Raw genomic sequence first — 20,997 nt, 5'->3', positions numbered from 1 at the left:
ACACAGTAACAAAGCACAGTGTACCTCAAATCAACTTTCTGTACATGTGCCATCCCATACACTGGCAACTTTACGAATTTTCCGAGAAATTGCGTATGTTTTCTGGTAGTTACCAACCTAATTTGTTTATAACATTTAAAAATTTAATATGATTATAATATTAGTAGTAGGGTCAAGATCCACTTACACATAAATTTAAACTGATTAGCCGTGTAAAGGTATGTGGACTTTCTATAACAAATGTTTTTCCTACATATTTACTCGCATAAAACATATTGCAAGTAAACATACATACATGCGTAGTCTCTAAATACAACAAAATAATAACATAACATAATACCGTACAGAATATACATTTTAAAGAATCCTGTGGAGACAACAGTAATAAGTATACTGTGATAAAGACGAATTTTATTATGAAATCATAGTATAGCGATAGAACGCAATTTTCTTTCTGTTTGTACATAAATTCCCGGAATATTTCCATTTTGGGGAATCTTCCAGGGAATATTCCCGAAAAATATTTTCCCGGGAATTTACCCATCACTAATCATGCCTCAATCTACTGCCGAAAGCAACTTGTAGTTATTCACCCGAGCGCAAGTTGTTGGCGAAAACTTTTCGTTTAAGGTACTTTAGAAGAAATTATCGAAGACGAAGATCAGGTCAAGACGAGTCACCAAGTTAGGAAGTGACACATCGAGGAAAACATCTTTAACAACGTTTAGGCCCTATAGAGGCTCTACACAATAGGCTATTGCACCGTCTTGTTAGAGCCACCATGACATACATCAATACCAAATGTATTCACTTCTGGTACAAGGAAGTTGTGTAATATGAACATATATCATTTAGAGTTCACTGTTAGTGAATCCCTGTCCTCTTGAAAGAAAAATGACCTTATTACGTCAATGTGTACTACTTACATTACATAAAAATAATACAATCAGAGTGGCGTTGACGTGGATTGTGGACGGCCAATATCATTTACGCAACCATTCACATATTACTTATGCCTTATCACTCATTAGGAAAACCACAGCATTTGTGAAAGTTGCAAGCATGCTTTCTACAAAAATGCACAATTTCTTTTCAAGTATATTGGTTTGATTCTTGACATAATCTTATAGTGATATAAATTCAATCCAAGTGTGATATCTTTGAATACTGCGATCTGGAATGACTAGTAATATTATGTGGTGTGACAAGGACTGCTTACCACTGTCACCCAACAGCCTTAATATTCTGTGGAATTTGAACAGTTCGCCAACATACATTTGGTGTTCTTTTCATGAATATCAAACTTTCCCACCACAGGAATATTGAATTCCAACAATCATTATTCATCATAACTTCCCCCTTTTTTTCTGTGTTTGAGTACAGCAAAATGTAAAACATTTCACTGCTCCATTCTACTAAAAGTGGCACTACTATAAGAACCATCTTCATAATAAAGATGGTCTTGATAATGCTGTTCATGATGTCAAGAGCGTGATCATCTAATGATAATTGTTAGTCACTGCCAGGACCGTATTTTTGTATGGGTTAACGTGAACCATGGTCCAGGTCATTAAGTTTTGAGAGACAGCAAATTTTTTCAGATCATTTTTTTCATACTTCAGTTCTGGAATTTAAAAGAAAATATATTATGCATGTAAATACCCAAGTAACAAAAATACCTTTGGCTAGAAAGAAGTAATTAACAATTTAGTTATGAATTTATATTCATTATCTCTTTTCTTCCATTGCTGACACCTGACTATTTTACCACAATTTTAAATTTTGTTTTCTGTTGTTGATTAACTACCAAAATTACCTATAGTTTTGCGAGCTTATCAATCCAGTCGCAGCGAAAGAAATTTAAGAGTATTTTATTGTTGTGACAAACTTGTAACTGTTATTATCCTTAAACTTGGGTAATCTCATCAGCTTAGTACCATAATAATCCACTTTCTCAAATTTTCTATACTGGTATTTATTAATATTAAAGAGATACTAGTTTTATAATGGGCCGGGGCAGCAATAATGTTAAATACGCCCCTAGCGAAAGTGCAACTAAAACAAATCTGCCAAGTCTCCCACAAAATCCTATATTGAGGAAAATTCTAAATTTTAAACTAGTGAGTAAGTAGTGATAGATAGCTATTATTCAATGGTACGTACCTGCGGAATTATAACTTTTACTTTGCTGCTAAATTCTTTTCTGATTTCGTGTTGAAGAATTTGTGATTCTGCGAATCCTCCAACTAGGAACAAATACTTTACTCCACTCACAGCGGGACTGTTCAGAACTTCTGCGATGTGCTACAAATTTTAAGAACGATACATTGTAATTGATCACACTGAAATACATAATATATCATAATAACTATCGGTAAACTTTTTCTAAGGGCGCACAATGGCCTGAGTACATTTTTCAATAAACATATCAAAAAATATATACTGCAAGAGTAACATATACAATATACTATCTATCTCCAGTGTAAGTTACACTTAATCAAGATTTATACAAGGTAATATAATATAAATATATCCTGCATCTATCTCCTGTGTAAGTTACATTTAATCAAGATTTATACAAGGTAATATAATATAAATATACAATTCGTTTACGTTTTGGCACCTCACTAGTGCTATAGAGAAGGATAAACAGTCTAAGTGAAATTATTTTGCAGTGCAGAAAGGTAACAAGATTGATTATCATCACTATATCTACCTTACAGAAGAATTGATTTATGGAATCTTACACGGAAATGACATAATAATATTCTAATTTAGAAGCATGCATTTTTGCAATGTACTGAATCAATGCAATCATAATTGACATGAATCATATTCTTAAAGATTGATAATAATAAAAATAATGTTTAAAATATTGAGTTATATCGAATAGCCGTTTCAAAGCAGTAATAAAATGCATAACGGAATTTATGATTATATATTCATCTCTCTCTCTCTCTCTCTCTCTCTCTATATATATATATATATATATATATATATATATATATATATATATATATATATATATATATATATATATATTTCTGAAAATAAGGTATATTCAAAATGTAAAAAGCTAGAGAGAGGCCTGTAACATCACTAATAAAACACATAAATATGGTCAGAAATACAGTCATCATAATCTTATCTATTTGTTTACGTGGATTCTACTATAGATTTGTTTTTATTACAGGCGATAAATCAATATATTAGTATCTTATAACATGAAATTAGCAAAGGAAAATAATTTACTTACTAAATGTTTGACTGATCTGAATTCTACTCACCACTATCTTATCGGATTTCTACTATAGATTTGTTTTTATTACAGGCGATAAATCAATATATTAGTATCTTATAACATGAAATTAGCAAAGGAAGATAATTTACTTACTAAATGTGTTGACTGATTTGAATCTTACTGTCTGTTTTGTCGAACTAAAAAATAATCACAACATATACAAATAACTCTAATGATCATACTAGAACTGGAATAACAATTTACATGTATAATACACAAAAATTACAAATATACCATGAAAGTAAAAAAATACATTAAATTTGACATTATATTGAACGAAAATATATAACTTCCAAAGAAATTTTCAAATATTGATTTTTTAAAGTTATGAATCATGACTTGTTATTTCAAGATTGTCGAACATTTATCATCATTTGTCATCATTTTGATTCATAATTTGGACGACTTATGCTTATGAAAGTTCGTTTTGATACTCTTAATGAGCTAATACTGTGCAATACTCAACCTGTTTTATTTTGTTAATAGTCGGCCTGAAGAGTTCCAACATAACTTCTGGTTGCAGTCTAAGCATTCCTTGAGTTGACCAAGAAATATCTTTACGACTTAATTTTTTCACAGCGTATTCCACCTGCAAATATTAATAAGAAAACATACAGAATTTATCCATTGCTGCCGTTGCATTTTACAGTATATTGTTATTAATTTTTCAATTTATCAAGTAAAAGATAATTTTTATTTATTTTCAATGTGTAGTAGCATGGCAATTACAAAATGCTATAATTTAAAATAATCAATGTTTTCAAGAGGTTCTTGGTTCTTAAACAGCAGTTTCTCTGTAAGTATATTGTGACTTTATACGTTGTAAAATGGACTACTTGGAAACTACGATTTTCTCATTTCGTAGAACGAAATTATTTATATACTTATTATAAGTTAACAATCAAATGAAAATACTATCACTGAAAACTATCTGTCGAAGTGCACGGAGTTTCTTGCATGAAATATAGAAAGTTATATAGCTATTTAATAGGGTAGTTCATATCTTAGTTTCGTTCAATGGAACGTTTTTGAAATTACCACCAGTTCGATTTGTTAAAATCGTTTAATTAATCTTCATTTAGGGTGGATCACCACTCGGAAATCAGTACATATTTTAGCTCATTAACTTAACTACTGAAACGTTACATATTAATGAAACGTTACATATTATTAATATTGTACTAGAAGATAGAGTTATGTTTCAGCTACAACACAAGACACTGATTCATTTGGTTATGTCTTCAGATATCGAAAAAGGTATCAAATAAAAGAAAATATTTGATGTTTTTACAATGAGCACACAAGATGGCACTTGCTGTTAGATTTTACTAGAAGTGCTCAGTTTTATGAAATGTTTGTGCGGGTAAAGTATTTTAAGGTAACGACCTTATTACGAAATAGATATATCGTTTGACAGTTTTTCGTGTTAAGTTTCACATTTTATTTAAATATTAATTTACATTTAAGGAAGTAGATTTTGAGAAGAAACTTGCGCAGAACGCCATAATGCGTTGTTGCCAAATTTGTACGTTTCCTGTGGTAGTCACAATAACAAAATTCCTGGATTCTAGCGTTGCAGCTCGAGAAGCGGAACTGAATTGCGGTAAGGGTCGAAAACTAATTTCTCCAGTAAGCATCGAAGCACAATTTCATGATTACTTCCTTGATGATTTATCTTGCATCAGTAAACACTTGACACTATCTGGCAACACCGCACTATTTATCATAGCACCGAGAACACCTAATGATCCACCTTAAAAAAATTAAATACACTAGTATAAATTGCTTAAATTCACTCTATTTTTCAATAATTAGCAATTTTACATTACAATGATGCATTACGCATCAACATGATACGGGACCTGTTGTGTTATATATATATAAACAATTACCTAGTAACCGTACTTGTGACCTTAGCGATGAGATTGTTAAATAAACATTCCCAAAATCAACATTATTCACGACATTAATTTTCTTCTTCTTCTTCTCACACAAAGCTAGTCCATACGTTAAAGTACTACTCTGAATACAAAAAAAATAAATAAATAAATAAAATAAAATAAAATAAAATAAAATAAATAAAAAAAATAAAAAAATAAAAAATAAACGATGCAAATACATATTATCGTTACAGTTGGGACTGTCACCAATCAGCTTAGTGATCCTAAAAACTATGGATTCGGTACCAATATCAGTCATTTTGGAGATCTTATTTCTCATGGCATCCAACCTCCATGACGATGGGGGCTAAGGTGGACTTGAATGGTGTCGGGAGTGTTATTATTCATCTCAGCGACCCCAGAAAACTATACATTTTGCACTAATATCCGGTGTCCAGGGTATTTATCATCTTCATTTATGCATATATTTGACCCTCGTAATTTCCTTTTTCCCGTGCAGAAATTCGATAAAATGGATTGATATGCATTTAGATCTGGTAAAGATCCGTCCATGTACGGAATTTAGTACCTCTAGAATACTCATTTCTAGGCAAAAAGGTGATGGAAGACAGATTCTTTTATTATTATTAAAGATGAACATTTCATGAACCGAGTTTTATCTTCTTAACTTGAAAGACTCTTATGATGTACTATTTTTTACATTGAGTTTGAAGCTTCTCCTCTTTAGGAGATAAATTTTAACCGAAATGATAATTAAAACCCAGTTCAAGGCACGCACTATGTTTTAAAATTTATTATAAACTATTCAACGGTGTGTTTGTACAGCGGGCAAACAATGAACATTCAGCTTCTTCTTTAAAAGCGGGACTTTAGAAAGTCGTGGACAATTCTGAGGCACCGTGCATGAAACCCGTAATCCAGACAAAAAAGTTCACAGAAAATAAAGACTAAATGCATGGAAATTTCTTTATTAAAGATTTCTAGACTATGCTACTATCTCTGTTGTTTTTATAAGGGTGTTTGAAAAAGAACTCCCAAGTTTTAAGTATAAATTTAATTGGGAAATGAATGAAAACTTACATCAATGAGTACATATCATGAAAGAGAATTCCTTCAAGTTTTGTTTAATGTTGGTAGACTTCAATGTGGGATCCATTTGTGGCCCTGCACACGTCGAGACGATATTCCACTTCTCGCCACGTATTCACTAACATTTCAGAAGATTTTAGCCAATGATGGATAGTTTTTGATGTAGGTGGTTCACCACCATACTGACGTCTAAAATTACGTTGCACTGTTATAACTGACTCAGTTTTCACAAGCCAAATAACACACTACGGAGTGCCATTGTTGCTGAGTTGATCTGCACTGCACGCTTGCCTGGACTGAACTGAGGAAACAGAGGAAGAAAACAGCACTTGTGCCGTCTCAAGGTCAAGCAGACCTACCAACTGCAGGGGAGCCAAACTTGGAGAGTTGATGAATCAAACACCACAAACTAGAATAGTGTATATCACTTTGTACAGATTCTAGGACACATTAAAACTAGGGAGTTCTTTTTCAAACACACTGCATATGCAGCATTAACGATTGGAGGGATGGTGTGTTAAAGGTCTAGCACTGTAGGGGTACCATAATCTCTATGTTCAAAATTTTGTGGGTTATGGGTTTCATGCTAGGTGTCATAGAATTGTTTTTTTAAAAATAAGTTTATATATCGAGTTTCGTCTCAATAACTTGAGGGGCTCCTTTGATACTAATTTGAGGAACTTCTAAGATACTATATTTTTGGCATAAATTTTGAATCCCTTTAGGAGACATTTTTAATCAGTGTTATAATACAAAAAAAAACTGTTCGAAATAGGTACTAACTATGTTGCAAAATTAAGAAAAACAAACATATAAAATAACATATTCTAAAGGAGTAAGCAATTAATGAAAAGAGGATATTTACACACCAATTCCATGTATCCATCTAAACTACATTACTTAATGCTGATTGGATATTTACATAGGGAAAGTGTAAATAAATGAATATACAGTATTCACAATTGAAAATCCACGTGTTTACCTCTTTTCCTTTGAACTTTCTGTAGTAGTCAATGAATGCGAATGGAGGGAAAATGTTTAGAGGATTGTCTTTGAAAGGACTGGCACTTCTTTTGCGACCCTCGAAGCTTATCATAAGTTCTACATACGCTGCTGGTCGCTTTTGTTTAAATTGAGTAAGAAAATCAGCACCAAATATTTCCTCCAGTAGTTTCTCGAACTCTCTGTCCACGCCTGAAATGATATAAAAAAGAAAGGTTAGTCTTTGTAGTTAAAATAGTTGAAAACCGAATCATTCACACGAAAACAATTACTTCAAATTTGAAATGTTCAATACTGTCTGAGTACTTAAACTGTTTAAGACTGACGGTATATATGAAGAATAATTCTACCCGGTCCGATTTCTTTAAGAAATGTTCCAAAACGAAAAAACAAACACCATAAGTAGTAAAACGTGCCCAAAGGGTAAGTACACATACGTACGTCGTAAAAATTGCCTGTCAGAAACGAATATATTACCGAATTTTCTCAAGTTGTTGAAAAATACCCGTCATTTAATGCGCTTGCACCATATATCTACAAGACAGACATATGAAATATGAGCCTAACCCATATACAATATATATATGTATATAAGCTGAATCTAACCAGATGTCTTAATATTGTCTTCTGCTCGGTATGTTGATTTCAATTGTACCATAATATTCTTCGTGATTTGGATATCTAACTCTAACGCATATTATATTTCTGCTTTTAGAGCCACCCTGCTGAGAACAATTACCATTACAGAATCAAACTGAAAAAGATTGAGATTTAGAATGTGGTTTGTTACGTATAATAATATACATGCAATGCTGATTTTCTGTACTAGTAATCTAGCACGGTCAATAAATCAAACCTTTACATAAACCTTTGTGCAAATGAAATACTATCTTTTATTTAACATCGCCTTCAAAGTAATGGCTTTGAGCAGTAACACATTTCTTTCATCATTCGTACCGTTTGTTAAAACGTTTTGAAGTAGTCCATCTTTCGGTTACCTCCTTCAGAGTACCACTGTGGGAGCAAATCTTGAGCAAATGTTTTATCTTCGAAAAAAAAAGGCACTAAACATGTATCACCTGACTTCTTAATTAATTCTGGCGATCATTTCAGTTCTTGCCAATCTGGTATTTGATGGGGTTTCACTGAAAACAGCCAGGAATGAATCATTTGATTTACTCATAAGTTTGAAATCGTAATATTGCTTCCTTCTCGTACTTTCGCGTAGAATAGTGCATAGCTCAGTAAATGTCTCATCTAGTTTAGCACAAAATTTGACGATCACTAGTTGCTCTAGCATCATCTGACTAGTCCGACAAACTGCCTTCACAGCTCCGAAACATCTTGACTGTGAAGTCTTCATTTGAGAGCTGCGGTTAATTAATGTTATCTAATGTGCAAAAACTCACATGAACTATTATCTGTACTATATACCAACATGAAGTAGAATCTCTCTCCCTCTACCTTAGTGGCAGGGTTGAGGGATGTCAGATTGGGAAAAAATATCACTACAAGCTAAAGAAAGAAAGGTAACGTGATATATTGTTTCTTGTACTGAAACTATATGAAGATTTCCCTCCTTAGTTTTAAGCGATAAAGTTTAATGTTTCTTTTATGCAACTTCCCTCTACCTTATAATTGTTAAGCGAATGCTGCTTCCTATACTAACTATACACCATTAGCCACTCAGTCTCAGGGTAATCATTACAAATACAACAGATGCAGCACCAACAAAAGTTCAAACTTTACATTGATCAGAACTGCTTACGCTAACTAGTAATGGCGTAGCATGACCATACACCTTTAGGACAGTGTTTCTATGTAAATGATCATCCGAAACTCCCCCACAGTTTTCGAACAATGTTTGTCTAATGAAAAACATGAAGAACATCTTCAGTTTAAAGTTGCACAATTATATTCTTGAGCTTAAAAGAGACGAATGGTTAATGAAAGAAATAAGTATGGAAAATAGGCGAAATGACAATGTGTTATGAAATGGGATAACCCACGAATACAGTATTGTTCACCACAAATTTATATGTATCTGGATCGAACCAGGGATCTGCTCAATAGAGGTGAGCGCTTTAATACTAGGTCATTGTGCCTCCCATTGTCCAAAGGAATTCGCCATGAAACGTTGAAGAAGCATGTGTTCCCTAATGCTTCTTCTCCAATGTGACATCTTTCTTACTATAAGAAACCTAATTCCAACTGAAGTGCTGTCTTCTCCTATAAGACTTCCTACCGTCTCATTCTGTGTCCACATAGATCAATTAAAGTGATTTTGTTCAATTTGCTGTTATGAATATCTCTGAAGTTTATCAATAACCTTTTGTAACATCTAAAGTTATTATGTTTCAAACCATCGTTAAAATTTCACTTGTTATTTATACTAATCTTGAATTCTTAGAAGCAACATCTAATAAATCAAAACTTCAATTAACATAAAATAAACAAAATAACGTACCTAGAAATTTATCTCTCTTTTTAAAGTTCGCGTTATTTGGACAATATACTACAAAAATATAAGGAACAATATATAATCACAAAGTTCTTTGGTCTTACGATTTCATAAAATTATTAATTACAAAAGAATTAAAGTATTTCTTTAGATTATTTACCGACAGATCCGTAAGGTCCACCAGTGGCTTTATGAAGTTCTCGTAGTGAACCATTCCTGTCACTCAATTCATGAACTGTTATATCGACAGTGCCACCTCCGCAATCTACTACAACATACCTCGTTCCTGTAAAGAAATGGAAGGATTTAATTTTGAACTATTACATCCGCTACACACTTAAAAATTCATCATTGGAATAAAAGCTACCTAAAACTCTTATACTTATGATATACTCTAGTATTTAACCACCTAACATAATTCATACATAACTTACATAGTTCTAATATGTACAGTATATATAATCCATAGATAGCTTAACACCTTTTAAATTGACACTTTTGTAGGAAAAGCCCTTTGAATGACAATGACTTATATGTGCGGTGACATTATTTTCCAAGTAAGGTGAATGCAATATTTAATGCAGTATAAATGTTGTATAAGAATTTCGTATGTGAAATTATCATTTAAAGTGCAAAAATAAGTATGAACTATGTATACTGTATTTGGTCTATATACAACAAGAAGTAAAATTTGTCTTTACATTTAATTGTTGTGCGAATGCAGGATCACTGAGCTAATGCGAAACCCTACAGAGATATACGTATTTATTTTCCGTACATATTATTTGAAAGCTCAAGTAGAAAGTTAACTCTTAGAGTGGCTCCATCGTTTTATGGAGATTGGTGAGTCAACTATTCTCTTCTAAATGTGCACTTTCTAACGAATTGCCAATTAAAAGAATTTTTCGAAATTTACATTGTATTCAAAGACGATATTCATTTTTTCATTTTTATCATTACATATAGTTGAAAAATACATAACTCAAAAGTATATTACTTATCTAAATGTACTACGAAAATCAAGCTTAATGAACTTGTGATTTCTAACAAATTATGTATCTATTCCTGGTGTTCGTTATTTAAGGACTAAAGTAATTATGCTAGAATAATTTACATTACAACATAGTTGCATATTATGGAAAAATACATTAAAACAATTACTGTGGAGCCTCGAAGTCGCCATTATAATGACATGTGATTGGGATTTTAGTCACTACCATTTGAAGTGTTTGAAATTAATCATAAAACTCCAGACTCCAGAAAAAGAAACAGTCGAAGTCGCCAAGAAATCACGAACGTAGAATGGTTAGTCTGAATTGATCACTTCCAGTTCTCATTATAAAACAAGTGTAAGATGTTACTGACTAGGAGGCTCACAAAAGTTAAATATAAATGGTAAAGAACATAATTAATTCCTTTAAATATTTGTTTTTACCTTCACAGAAATTTTCATCCACACAATCATTGACATAGGAACTTTGTGAAGCATCTGTAAGACATAACAATGCAAACACATGAACATACACACAGGAACATTGCAAATAAATACAAGATTACGAACAAAAGATTTATTTTATACAACAATAAGTATAACGTGCATAACAAACAATATAGATACATACAAGAAGATATGGATACCTACAAAGGGGAAGCGGGACAATCCAAGGTGAATTTCTTTCCATACATTTTACGGAATGGATTTGAATGAAGTACAAATTATAATTGTTCTATTACTTACAGTGCATGTATTTATTACTTGTCATTTTGTGTAAGATAATGATTTCTAGTTCTGTTATTGTCAACATTAACACACAAGTGAAGGGAAATTAGTTTATATTTGAATTTGTTTCAAATCAATTACAAAGCAATGAGGTGTGAGATTAATAAAACTAATTGAAGATTCAATTCTTTCAAAATGCAGTTGTTACAATAAGAAAAGTTCTATTGTTTACGGTAGTGATCCAGTGCTCAACCTTCTTATTAGCTTTTTTCTACTCATGCTTTTATTTTAGATAATTTATTTGTTTTTACAAAATGATTGTTATTTCAGAGGTTTGATATTAAGTTTATACATATATACGACCTGTCTATATATATGACGTTTATACCTACATATAAGTATATAGGTATTCATTTCCTAGAATAAAAAAGTATAAAAATAACGATAGCCATTTCATAGTGCTCTCTCTCTCTCTTTCTTTTCTTTTTCTTTTTCTTTTCTTTTTGTACCTGTTAAATAACGATCAATTTGATATTTGTTTTAATATATTTCTTTGAAGTTTATCACCAAAGTGATCTGTAGTTCCAAAGCGAGTTTTCTTTGAGGAAAAAATTCCATGGGCATATATGCAAGAAGAAATCCACAATATTTACTTTGGCTTTAAAGAAATACTAAATTTTATTTGCATTTTATTTTATTTTATTTGTATTTGGTGCTTGTTTGTTTTGACACAAAATCGTACAAAGAGTTGAGTCATGGAATGAAAAGATATATATCACCCTGAAATACCTGTGGGAAGCACAACAAAACTCTAAAGCGAATAAATGAAAGGTCACTCACAAAACACTTAACACATTTAGAAATTATTTAGTACATTGATGATAATCTTACGCGCACATTTTGTACGTGGAATACTATTATCTTTAAGAGTGTGGTAAAAAGCTCATGCAAAACAAATCTCTAGATAAAATGTTTTATTTTATGTGTCTCCAGCATTAATACAATAAACTCATTTAGCGTGCATATTAATTGATTAATTAGAGTTGGTTAGATTTATCTTGACTGAATTCCTACAAATGATTTGCTTGGCCTAGTAAACCGTTTTCCCTGGAACACTAGTAAATGCTGATTCAATAACCTTGTGACAACTGAATAGTTAGATGATACCGATTGATGATCGCAAATCAAATGGAAGTATTGTCATTTAGTGGAAATTTTCAGTGAGTTTGCTTTGATAGAAATTAAAGAATTTGCAACACTTTAAACTGAGTCAGGGTAAATCTTGGAAACCTTACTATAAAAGTGCTTTACATACTACTGTTATATAATTTACATAAGCATAACACCGAAGTCATATTTCTTGCCTCGTGTTTTGAGAGGTAAAGTGAAATAGATCTATATAGAAATAATTTTAAATGATGTACTGAGAATTTTACTTAAAAGACATATACGAAAGAAAAAAACGAATGTAATAAAATACAATGTTAAAATATTATATATATATATAAAGTGTCACAGCATTACAAAATCCATCTTAAGCGAACTTCTGAACTTCACATCTATAAATGTATACAAATGCGAAATACCACTAAATTCCGATTGATCAATATATTTTTAGATTATTTTCTGGTGACCTGAAATTCGAAAGAATTGTTTCTAATCCCAAGATGGTCTCTAACAAAAAAATTTAGAAACTTCATTTGCTGTAGAGTTGAATGAGAGTTAAGTTTTAGGAAGTAATATGATGGATTCTCTCATATACAGACTTACTAGGGAGGCAATATTAGGCACGTTTGTTGCCCAGAAGAACATATGGAAACCTATGTAGGAACTATTTCGAGTAGTAATTCAAAGGTTGTTAAATAGCGACTATTTCGCATAACAACCCAAAATAATGTTATAGAGTTTAACTCCTACATGCTTCTAGTAATGGGTTTTAAAAACTTAATCGCTAAGACGTTCAAAATAGGTTAAACTAAAATTAATATCCTAAGCAGACCTAAGCAGAAATTGTTTTGCGTATGACCTCACAAGGGTATTTAAATGTTTCAATCATAAACTTACAAGTTCTAATCCTTCTACTTTCCTGTTTTCAATTGATGGAGCAACACACACTAACTGCTTGATTAATTACAAAAACTTTTAGCTTGCTGATAGGACTATACTAATGGACATTATTATTATTATTATTATTATTATTATTATTATTATTATTATTATTATTATTATTATTATTATTATTATTATTATTATTATTATTATAGTGGATGTAAGAACTTCATTGTCAAGTGAAAGTTTTAATAAGGGTACATGTTTCCTTTCAATTGAAGAATATAGCTAAAGACACGATATAGATGGTGAATAGGTCGAGGGTGTGCAGAATATTGACCGCACTGCAATATGGATGCATTAGCTAGATTATAATATAAAGTTGATAGATGAAGTAAAATATAGTAAATTGTGTTGTACGGTCCATTAACGCAATAATTTAAATTAATGACATATATGTAAAATGTATAGTATAATTTGAATGATGTAACTTTATTAATTGATTAATTTTCTTGAATATCATAAGATAGATAACTGAGTTGATAATTAAATTATGAATAAAGTATGAATGTGTGCCGTCCATTTCTCTTTTGTGTTCCTGATCACTTGCTATTCACAAAATCTACGTGTTTATATACATCGCTATACATTCATTACATTATGTTTATTTTATTGTTATTACTAGAAACCAGATGTTAGGCAAAATGTCTATACTTTAATATTAGAGATATGACCAAAAATAATGTTTCAAAGTTTATATGGGGGATTATAGTTTCAATTTAACCCAGTTTATTTTGCCTATTTTGCCCATTTCTGCCTAAATAATTGCTTTAGTGCCTAATGTTGCCTATTCTATGTATTTTCCTCAAAAATAAGATGTCGTAAAACTTTCGACTATCATGTGCTGATAAAGTGCTGTAAAACTTTGGATTGCTGTGTGTACTGATAAGTGATAAAATTTGAACTGTTTTGTATAAAAAGTGATAAAGTGCTGTAGAGAATGTATTTATCAAATATACATGGGGTCGTTTCGTTTATATATATATATATATATATATATATATATATATATATATATATATATATATATATATATATATATATATATATATACAGTAAAAGAAGATATTAACAAACAGGTATGTTTCTATATTCTTTGAACATTATCTATGACTTGAATTTATTTTTTAATTGTATTGAGTATTGATCTTCATTATTTCGAGTTACATTTTAGTGCCTATTTTACTGCCTATTTTTTAAAAATTTTAAGTGCCTATTTGCCTGCCTATTTTTCCAGGTTTTTAATCCTTAAACATTCATTCTCTAGTCACTACCTTTTCATGATGTAGTTATCATATAAATAGATAAATACTTTTTTTCTTTACAGAAGATATTAATTTATGTCAAAGGAAATACATCTTTCTTCGTTGGAGATAAATCAAGAAGTTAATGAAGTAATCAATTACGTAATAATAAGTTAGTGTACAGACTGTAAGTAATTCCACAGTATTATTGACGTTTAAAGGAAAATACTGTTCAAGTACGATATATATATATATATCAATAGATCTCGTTAAGTTGAATAAAATGAGGTGGGCGAGTATAAAATCTCATGCGCAATTTTCGAGAAAATAAAGAAAAACTGATTTGTTTTTAACTCTAAAAATGCATGCTATACAAGACTTGTGCAGAAGCATACTATCATCAAGTTTCAAACTTTTCATTTTGACCCAAGCAAGACGGCAGTAGATGGTAGACCTACAGCTAATGAGATATAACCCAAAATTATTACTAACTCTTAAATTTTACTTAATTTCTGTTTAACTAAAATAGTGCCCAAGGTTGATAAATATATCGATCGATAAATGATATCAGGCTAAAGAAAATTACATGTTTGTGATTAATATCCCGTGAATATTTTTCATGAAAACCTAAAAATATATTGTTCGTTGCCAGTATTAATTTGTCCGTTATTCACAATCATGTAGAAAATATAGCTTACGTTCATCCCGACTAACGATTATTACGGCCTTGTACTTTTTTTTATACTGGTGACTATTGAATACTATGGTAGAATGTGATAATTGTAGCATAGTAGTTGACTCATGAATTGAAAACCTATGTGCGAAAAGAGTACTCTTAAAAAGACTAAACCATGAAATTAACAATTTTCTGCTGAAGTTAGTAATTTATTTTATTTTTTAGATCCTCTAATTTTGTTTTTAATCACCTTTGGTATTAGAAACAAGTTTCACTCAGATCTTGAATGAATATATAAAAACAAAATGTTTATAGCGAAACGGTGTTTGCGAAAATTTAATTATTTCTACTTAACTGACAATGATGTTTCATTTTAATTTGATTGGTTACAAGATTGATGTGTGATAGACGGCATATCTAAGCAGATAAAGGTTAGAATTAGGAATTCGATTTCTGGGCTTTCGGCATCTATGGTGAGGTTAGCCCATCACGTATGAGAAGTGACGTCCTTGGACTATTACACTGATCGGGGAATTAGGGACAAAGAAAGGAAGGAAGGAAGTGGTCTTGGACCATTATGTGAGGTAAAATCCCAGCATTTGCCTGGTGTGACTGAGACAAACCGAGGAAAATTTCAATCAGGATGGCTGGCTTGATTTTTTTTTTTTTTTTTTTTTTTTACACTTTTTCGATCGAGTGTACTCACCGGAAATCTAACATCTCATAGCAATGAATCGCCTCTTTAGAGTGCTTGCGAGTAAAGTATGATAATTTTTAAAAGCGCTCTTATATGTTAGTAGCATTTAAAGGAAATTTAGAGTTGCCTTCAAATATACCCTTCAAGATAGTATCGAAGTTAAGATATTATTTAGGGATGGCCATATCAAGATTATTGTTTAAGTGGATATTTGGATAACAAAATCGGATATCTGATAATATTCTGGCAGCTTATTATATCTGAATACTTTCTGTCATTTTGATAGCATCCATCATTCCATATTCATATTAAAAGAAATTATTAGTTTAACATCCCAAGATGTGTCCCATATGCAAGAGATAACGAATGACAAATTGCAAATGAACGATTACGGAAAAATTGGTGGAAGGACAATTTATTTATTTATTAAGTTTTTCGTTTCACGGTTGACGGGAGAAAGTTAGAAATTAATGATGAAATGATAATGAAAAGACAATACATACGGTTCATGCTAAGAGCGGAACTTGATTCGACGACAGATAATTTTTTTCCAATCACCAGCCTAATATTTTAGATTAGGAGTTCTCAACCTTTCCACTGGCGTATCAATATATGTCGTACATACCAGCCAGCAGTGGCTCATGCACCATCAGTAGTTCGCGTACCATGCGTTGAGAGCGCCTGCCGTAGACTGTTCGGTCATACTTGCTGCCGTGTGACCGAACAGCTAACTGCAAGAAGATCCAGGGTTACAATATATAGAACGACCATATTCTCAAATGCCAAAATGCAGTCATACGTATTTCTGTCTGGCTAAATCATTATATAAAAATTAACTTTCGGGAAAACGATGGAAAGTTTTATCTTTTACGTTCAAATTTGCTTTTAAAACATTATGAGAAAATACATTGAATTGTAGATAACTACTATATCAGGCCTTCTTTCCGTGACAACGCACTGAGCAAGACTATGTGATAAAAAATATATAAAAATACAAACACGTAACAGTTTCAACACACTAACTATGTCTTCATCAGACTTTCACTCCTCTAAATTTGAGCTTGGTAAATGCGAACAAATCCGCGAGTTTCTATATACGTATGCAGACAAAAACTTCTACACTCAGAATGCGGACATGCGTAGGATCAAACTGAACTGTTTGCGCCAGATGTGACTCCTCTACTATTGAATCAAATATCCGTTACCGATGTATTGACTGTCATCAGGATATCATCGCCTTCCCATAACCATTCATATTATATTTTGGTCATTCTTAACGTAATTTGTAACCCTTCTTTAAAAAAGAAATTGTCACACCAATTTTGTAGCTTTTAAAAAATGTATAGAAAAAGCCCTAGGAATTCTTACCCGCTTCAGTTTCGTTCAAAACCATTTGACCATTCTCACCAGATGACGCTTCTTCACTATACAAGGAACACACGGATGCTCGACCGTCTATTGGCCGTTCTGGAACTAATTGATTTAGTCTCAACTTCCGGCAATATATAGAAGCTGCTTCAGGTTCTAACGCTATAAGCAGCTGATCTGGGTTTTCTGAAGAACCAATTCCAGCCTTTGAAGAAAGAGAAATAACAAAACGATTAAGTCTTACTATGTAAATTACTAGTACTACTATTATTAAAAATAACAAAATGGGGAAGATATATTACTAGAATCAACTATGGTCGTGTTAGCATGTCCGTAGATTCAATCATCCATGATTCATTTTCTCTATCCTTTGTTATGTACAGTATCTTCATTATTTTATCATTTCTTGAAGATTATACTAAAAGGTCAAAATTCATTTCCTTACGTACAGTATATAACAAAGAGGTAAGTATTATTGATATCAGGAATAGAATCCGAGGTAACTTTTATATAAAAGCTTTGTATTTTTAAACGTGGCGGAGTTCGACAAATATATTCTGAATTACGGACATGTAGCACTTCATCACATGTCTAAAGAATAGTTGGTTCGGACACCTACGCATTCAATCTCTCTCTCAGCTAAAGATTTATACCTATATTATATTTTATTAAAACTTACCTCGTAAGCGGCTTCTCTCATAAATTGCTTAGCTGGTTGGCGCCAAATGGCAGGAACTGTAATCACCCAACGGACATCTTCATTCAATATCCTAGTCCCTGACTGGTCTGACAGCTCCCGAAGTGCGTGGTCCTTAAAGTATCGTAACGAATGGGCAAATATTGTCAGTGCAGGAAGAGTCTTTCCATTAGACGCTTGCAACAGAGATTCACGGCTTAAGTTCTAGAAGTACCAAAAAGATAATAAATGTTAAATATATGGACAAATTTAGTATATCTCACAGTCTTAAGATTATTCAGAATCTTTTTGATTTATATTTCGTGCTCTTTCTGAACTAGCTTTAAAAAGTACCACGAGGAAGCATAACAGAACAAATTTTACAGTATGTTAGTTAAGTAAAATTAGTACTAGTTAGATAAAATTAGGGTGTTTCAATTCGGATACCCTGTATAAGCTAAATATTAATAAGCATAGTTAAATATTAAATATTAAGCATAATTATATGTTCAATAATTAAGCATACAATTAAAATGCACAACTAATATATACAATTAGTAGTACCTTAAAACTAAGCTCTAAAATGAAGTCTGAATTTAGTTTCTACGCAGGTAATCTGCGCATGTATGTGTTTGTTATAAATATTTTTCTTAATATGACAAGAAAATTTTGCTGTTACACACTAAGACAAGCCCTTCTATAGCTTAATAATAATAATAATAATAATAATAATAATAATAATAATAATAATAATAATAATAATAATAATAATAATAATAATAATAATAATAATAATGTTTAAATACAAACAAAACAATTATAAATTTTATTTATGTGATTTTCTCTCAGAAATGTCAGAAGTAAATAATCTCTATGACTTACGGAATCCGAATTTTCAATACCGTATCGATGAGAGCTTTCCATTGACTTCTGCTCTTAGCAAACTGGATCCAGTTTCTACTTTGGACTCCTATTTCTGCTAGGTTCATCTTAATATTATCCTCCCACCTACGTCTAGGTCTTACTAATGGTCTTTTTCCGACTGGATTTTCAGTTAAAATTTTCAAGAGTTCATATTTTCTACCATTCTGACTACATGACTTTCCTACCTGAGCCTCCTACAGTTAATAGCCGAACAATATGAGATAAAGGGTACAAACTATGCAGTTTCTCGTTACAGAGTTTCCACCAATCCGCATCCTTGTCCCTCTTGAGTCCGAATATTAGCCTCAGGATTTTATCCTCAAATACTTTCAGTTCGCGTTCTTCCCTCAAACAGGTGAGGGTGTTTCGCAACAATAAAACACAATAGGTATAATTATCATTTTATATATTTTAAGCTCCAAATTCTTCGACAAAATTCGCTAAGACAAATAAGTTTGGAGTCAATAATAATACGAATTCCCAGCTTTCAGTCGACACTTACCTTTCTTTTCCTGGATATGATTTTGGTCTGTTAACATATTGATTTTACGGTTAGACATTGAAAATGCCCACTTTCGACCGAAAGTACCACCTGATATTTTAACTATACATAGTTTGCAATATTGTGAACACAGCGAATTTCTGTGTATTTTTTTTTTCGCATTTACTTTTAAATCTATGTTCCTTGAAGAGTTTGATAAAGCCTCTGCATTTCTTTCTATTGTCCTCATATCATCTCCTATCAGAATGACATCATTAGCATAAGTCATAATCTGGAGAATGTCATTCAGCTTTAGGCTTCTTGGTTGTTATCTTTCTGTCAGCGTATTCCAGAACAAAATTGATTAATAACGGCGACAATGCATCTCCTTTTCAGGCCACTTTCGACTTCAATGTTCGTGAACAAGTATTTCTCTGCTTGAACTTTGCTGTGGGTTTCATTTAAACGCACCTTTGTTAATCTAACTAGCTTGTTATATGCCAAATTCGGAAAGAATTTTGTACAATATTTCCTTCCTAACAGAGTCGTACGCCTTTCTGAAATAATAAATAATTGATATACTGGGGCATTGTATTTCCATTTCTTTTAGAGTATTTGGCGAATGGTAAATAGGCCCTATATGGTTCATATTTGATCAACTTATAGATCCGCACTGATAATTTCCAATAATTTCATTTGCGTATGGAGTGAATTTTGCTAAGAGAATCATCAAGAATATTTTATAGGATGTTGACAAAGAGATGTACCTCGATAATTATTCATGATGCACGATACCCTTAGAATCGTAAAATACCACCAACATTGTCTTCACATTCGACCGACTTTGTCGTGTTTTATTTGGTCTTGGTGAATCTGGGCTGTTCCACTGAGAAGATTAGGCCTTTGTTTCTGGGTCATACCCATAAACCCATGATTCATCACCTGAGTCTGTGTTGTTTCTGCTCGCGTGACAACACTTTTGAAGTGAATTTCGATGCATGTTCAAATCATCAGTTAAAATTTACTGAACATTCATACATCTCCCTAATTATAAGTCTACGGTTCGAGCGCACTAAATCGCCAAGTTTCGCAATGTTTTTGTTAGTTTTTGATGTTCAAGGCCGGCCAGACCAGGATCATCCTCTACTGACTCGCGGCCATCTTTGAATCTGTGAAACCAGATAAACAAGTTTGACCGGCTCAGACATATGTCTCCAAAAGCTGTTTTTAAAAGTTCGTAAGTCTCCAAAGCAGATTTCCCAGTTTTAAAACAAAATTTCACACAAACGCGTTGTTCCAATTTTTCATCCATTTTGCGCACTTAAAAATTCGCCAACACACACACACA

The 20,997-nt window shown here is 31.9% G+C and overlaps 1 protein-coding gene across 2 annotated transcripts in view; it reads right to left on the bottom strand.

Annotated features, from left to right (window-relative positions):
* The window catches only part of LOC145688825 (uncharacterized), a 246,259-nt gene that overhangs the window by 15,183 nt on the left and 210,079 nt on the right, over positions 1-20,997 (bottom strand). The window contains exons 5-11 of one of the 2 annotated variants that reach the window (XM_081762997.1): positions 18,248-18,469; positions 17,569-17,773; positions 11,190-11,243; positions 9,915-10,040; positions 7,274-7,485; positions 3,768-3,890; positions 2,164-2,304 (exon numbers count right to left, since the gene is read on the bottom strand). In XM_081762997.1, coding sequence (XP_081619123.1) covers positions 2,164-2,304; positions 3,768-3,890; positions 7,274-7,485; positions 9,915-10,040; positions 11,190-11,243; positions 17,569-17,773; positions 18,248-18,469 — 1,083 coding nt within the window. The remainder of the gene's footprint in view (positions 1-2,163; positions 2,305-3,767; positions 3,891-7,273; positions 7,486-9,914; positions 10,041-11,189; positions 11,244-17,568; positions 17,774-18,247; positions 18,470-20,997) is intronic. The other variant, XM_081763005.1, reaches the window with a different exon arrangement.

This window comes from Thermobia domestica, chromosome 1 (genome assembly GCF_964235325.1).
Source record: "Thermobia domestica chromosome 1, izTheDome1.hap1.1, whole genome shotgun sequence".
Classification (NCBI taxonomy): Eukaryota; Metazoa; Arthropoda; class Insecta; order Zygentoma; family Lepismatidae; genus Thermobia; species Thermobia domestica.
Note: the sequence above shows the minus strand (reverse complement) of the source record. Positions and strands in the feature narration are given on the sequence as shown.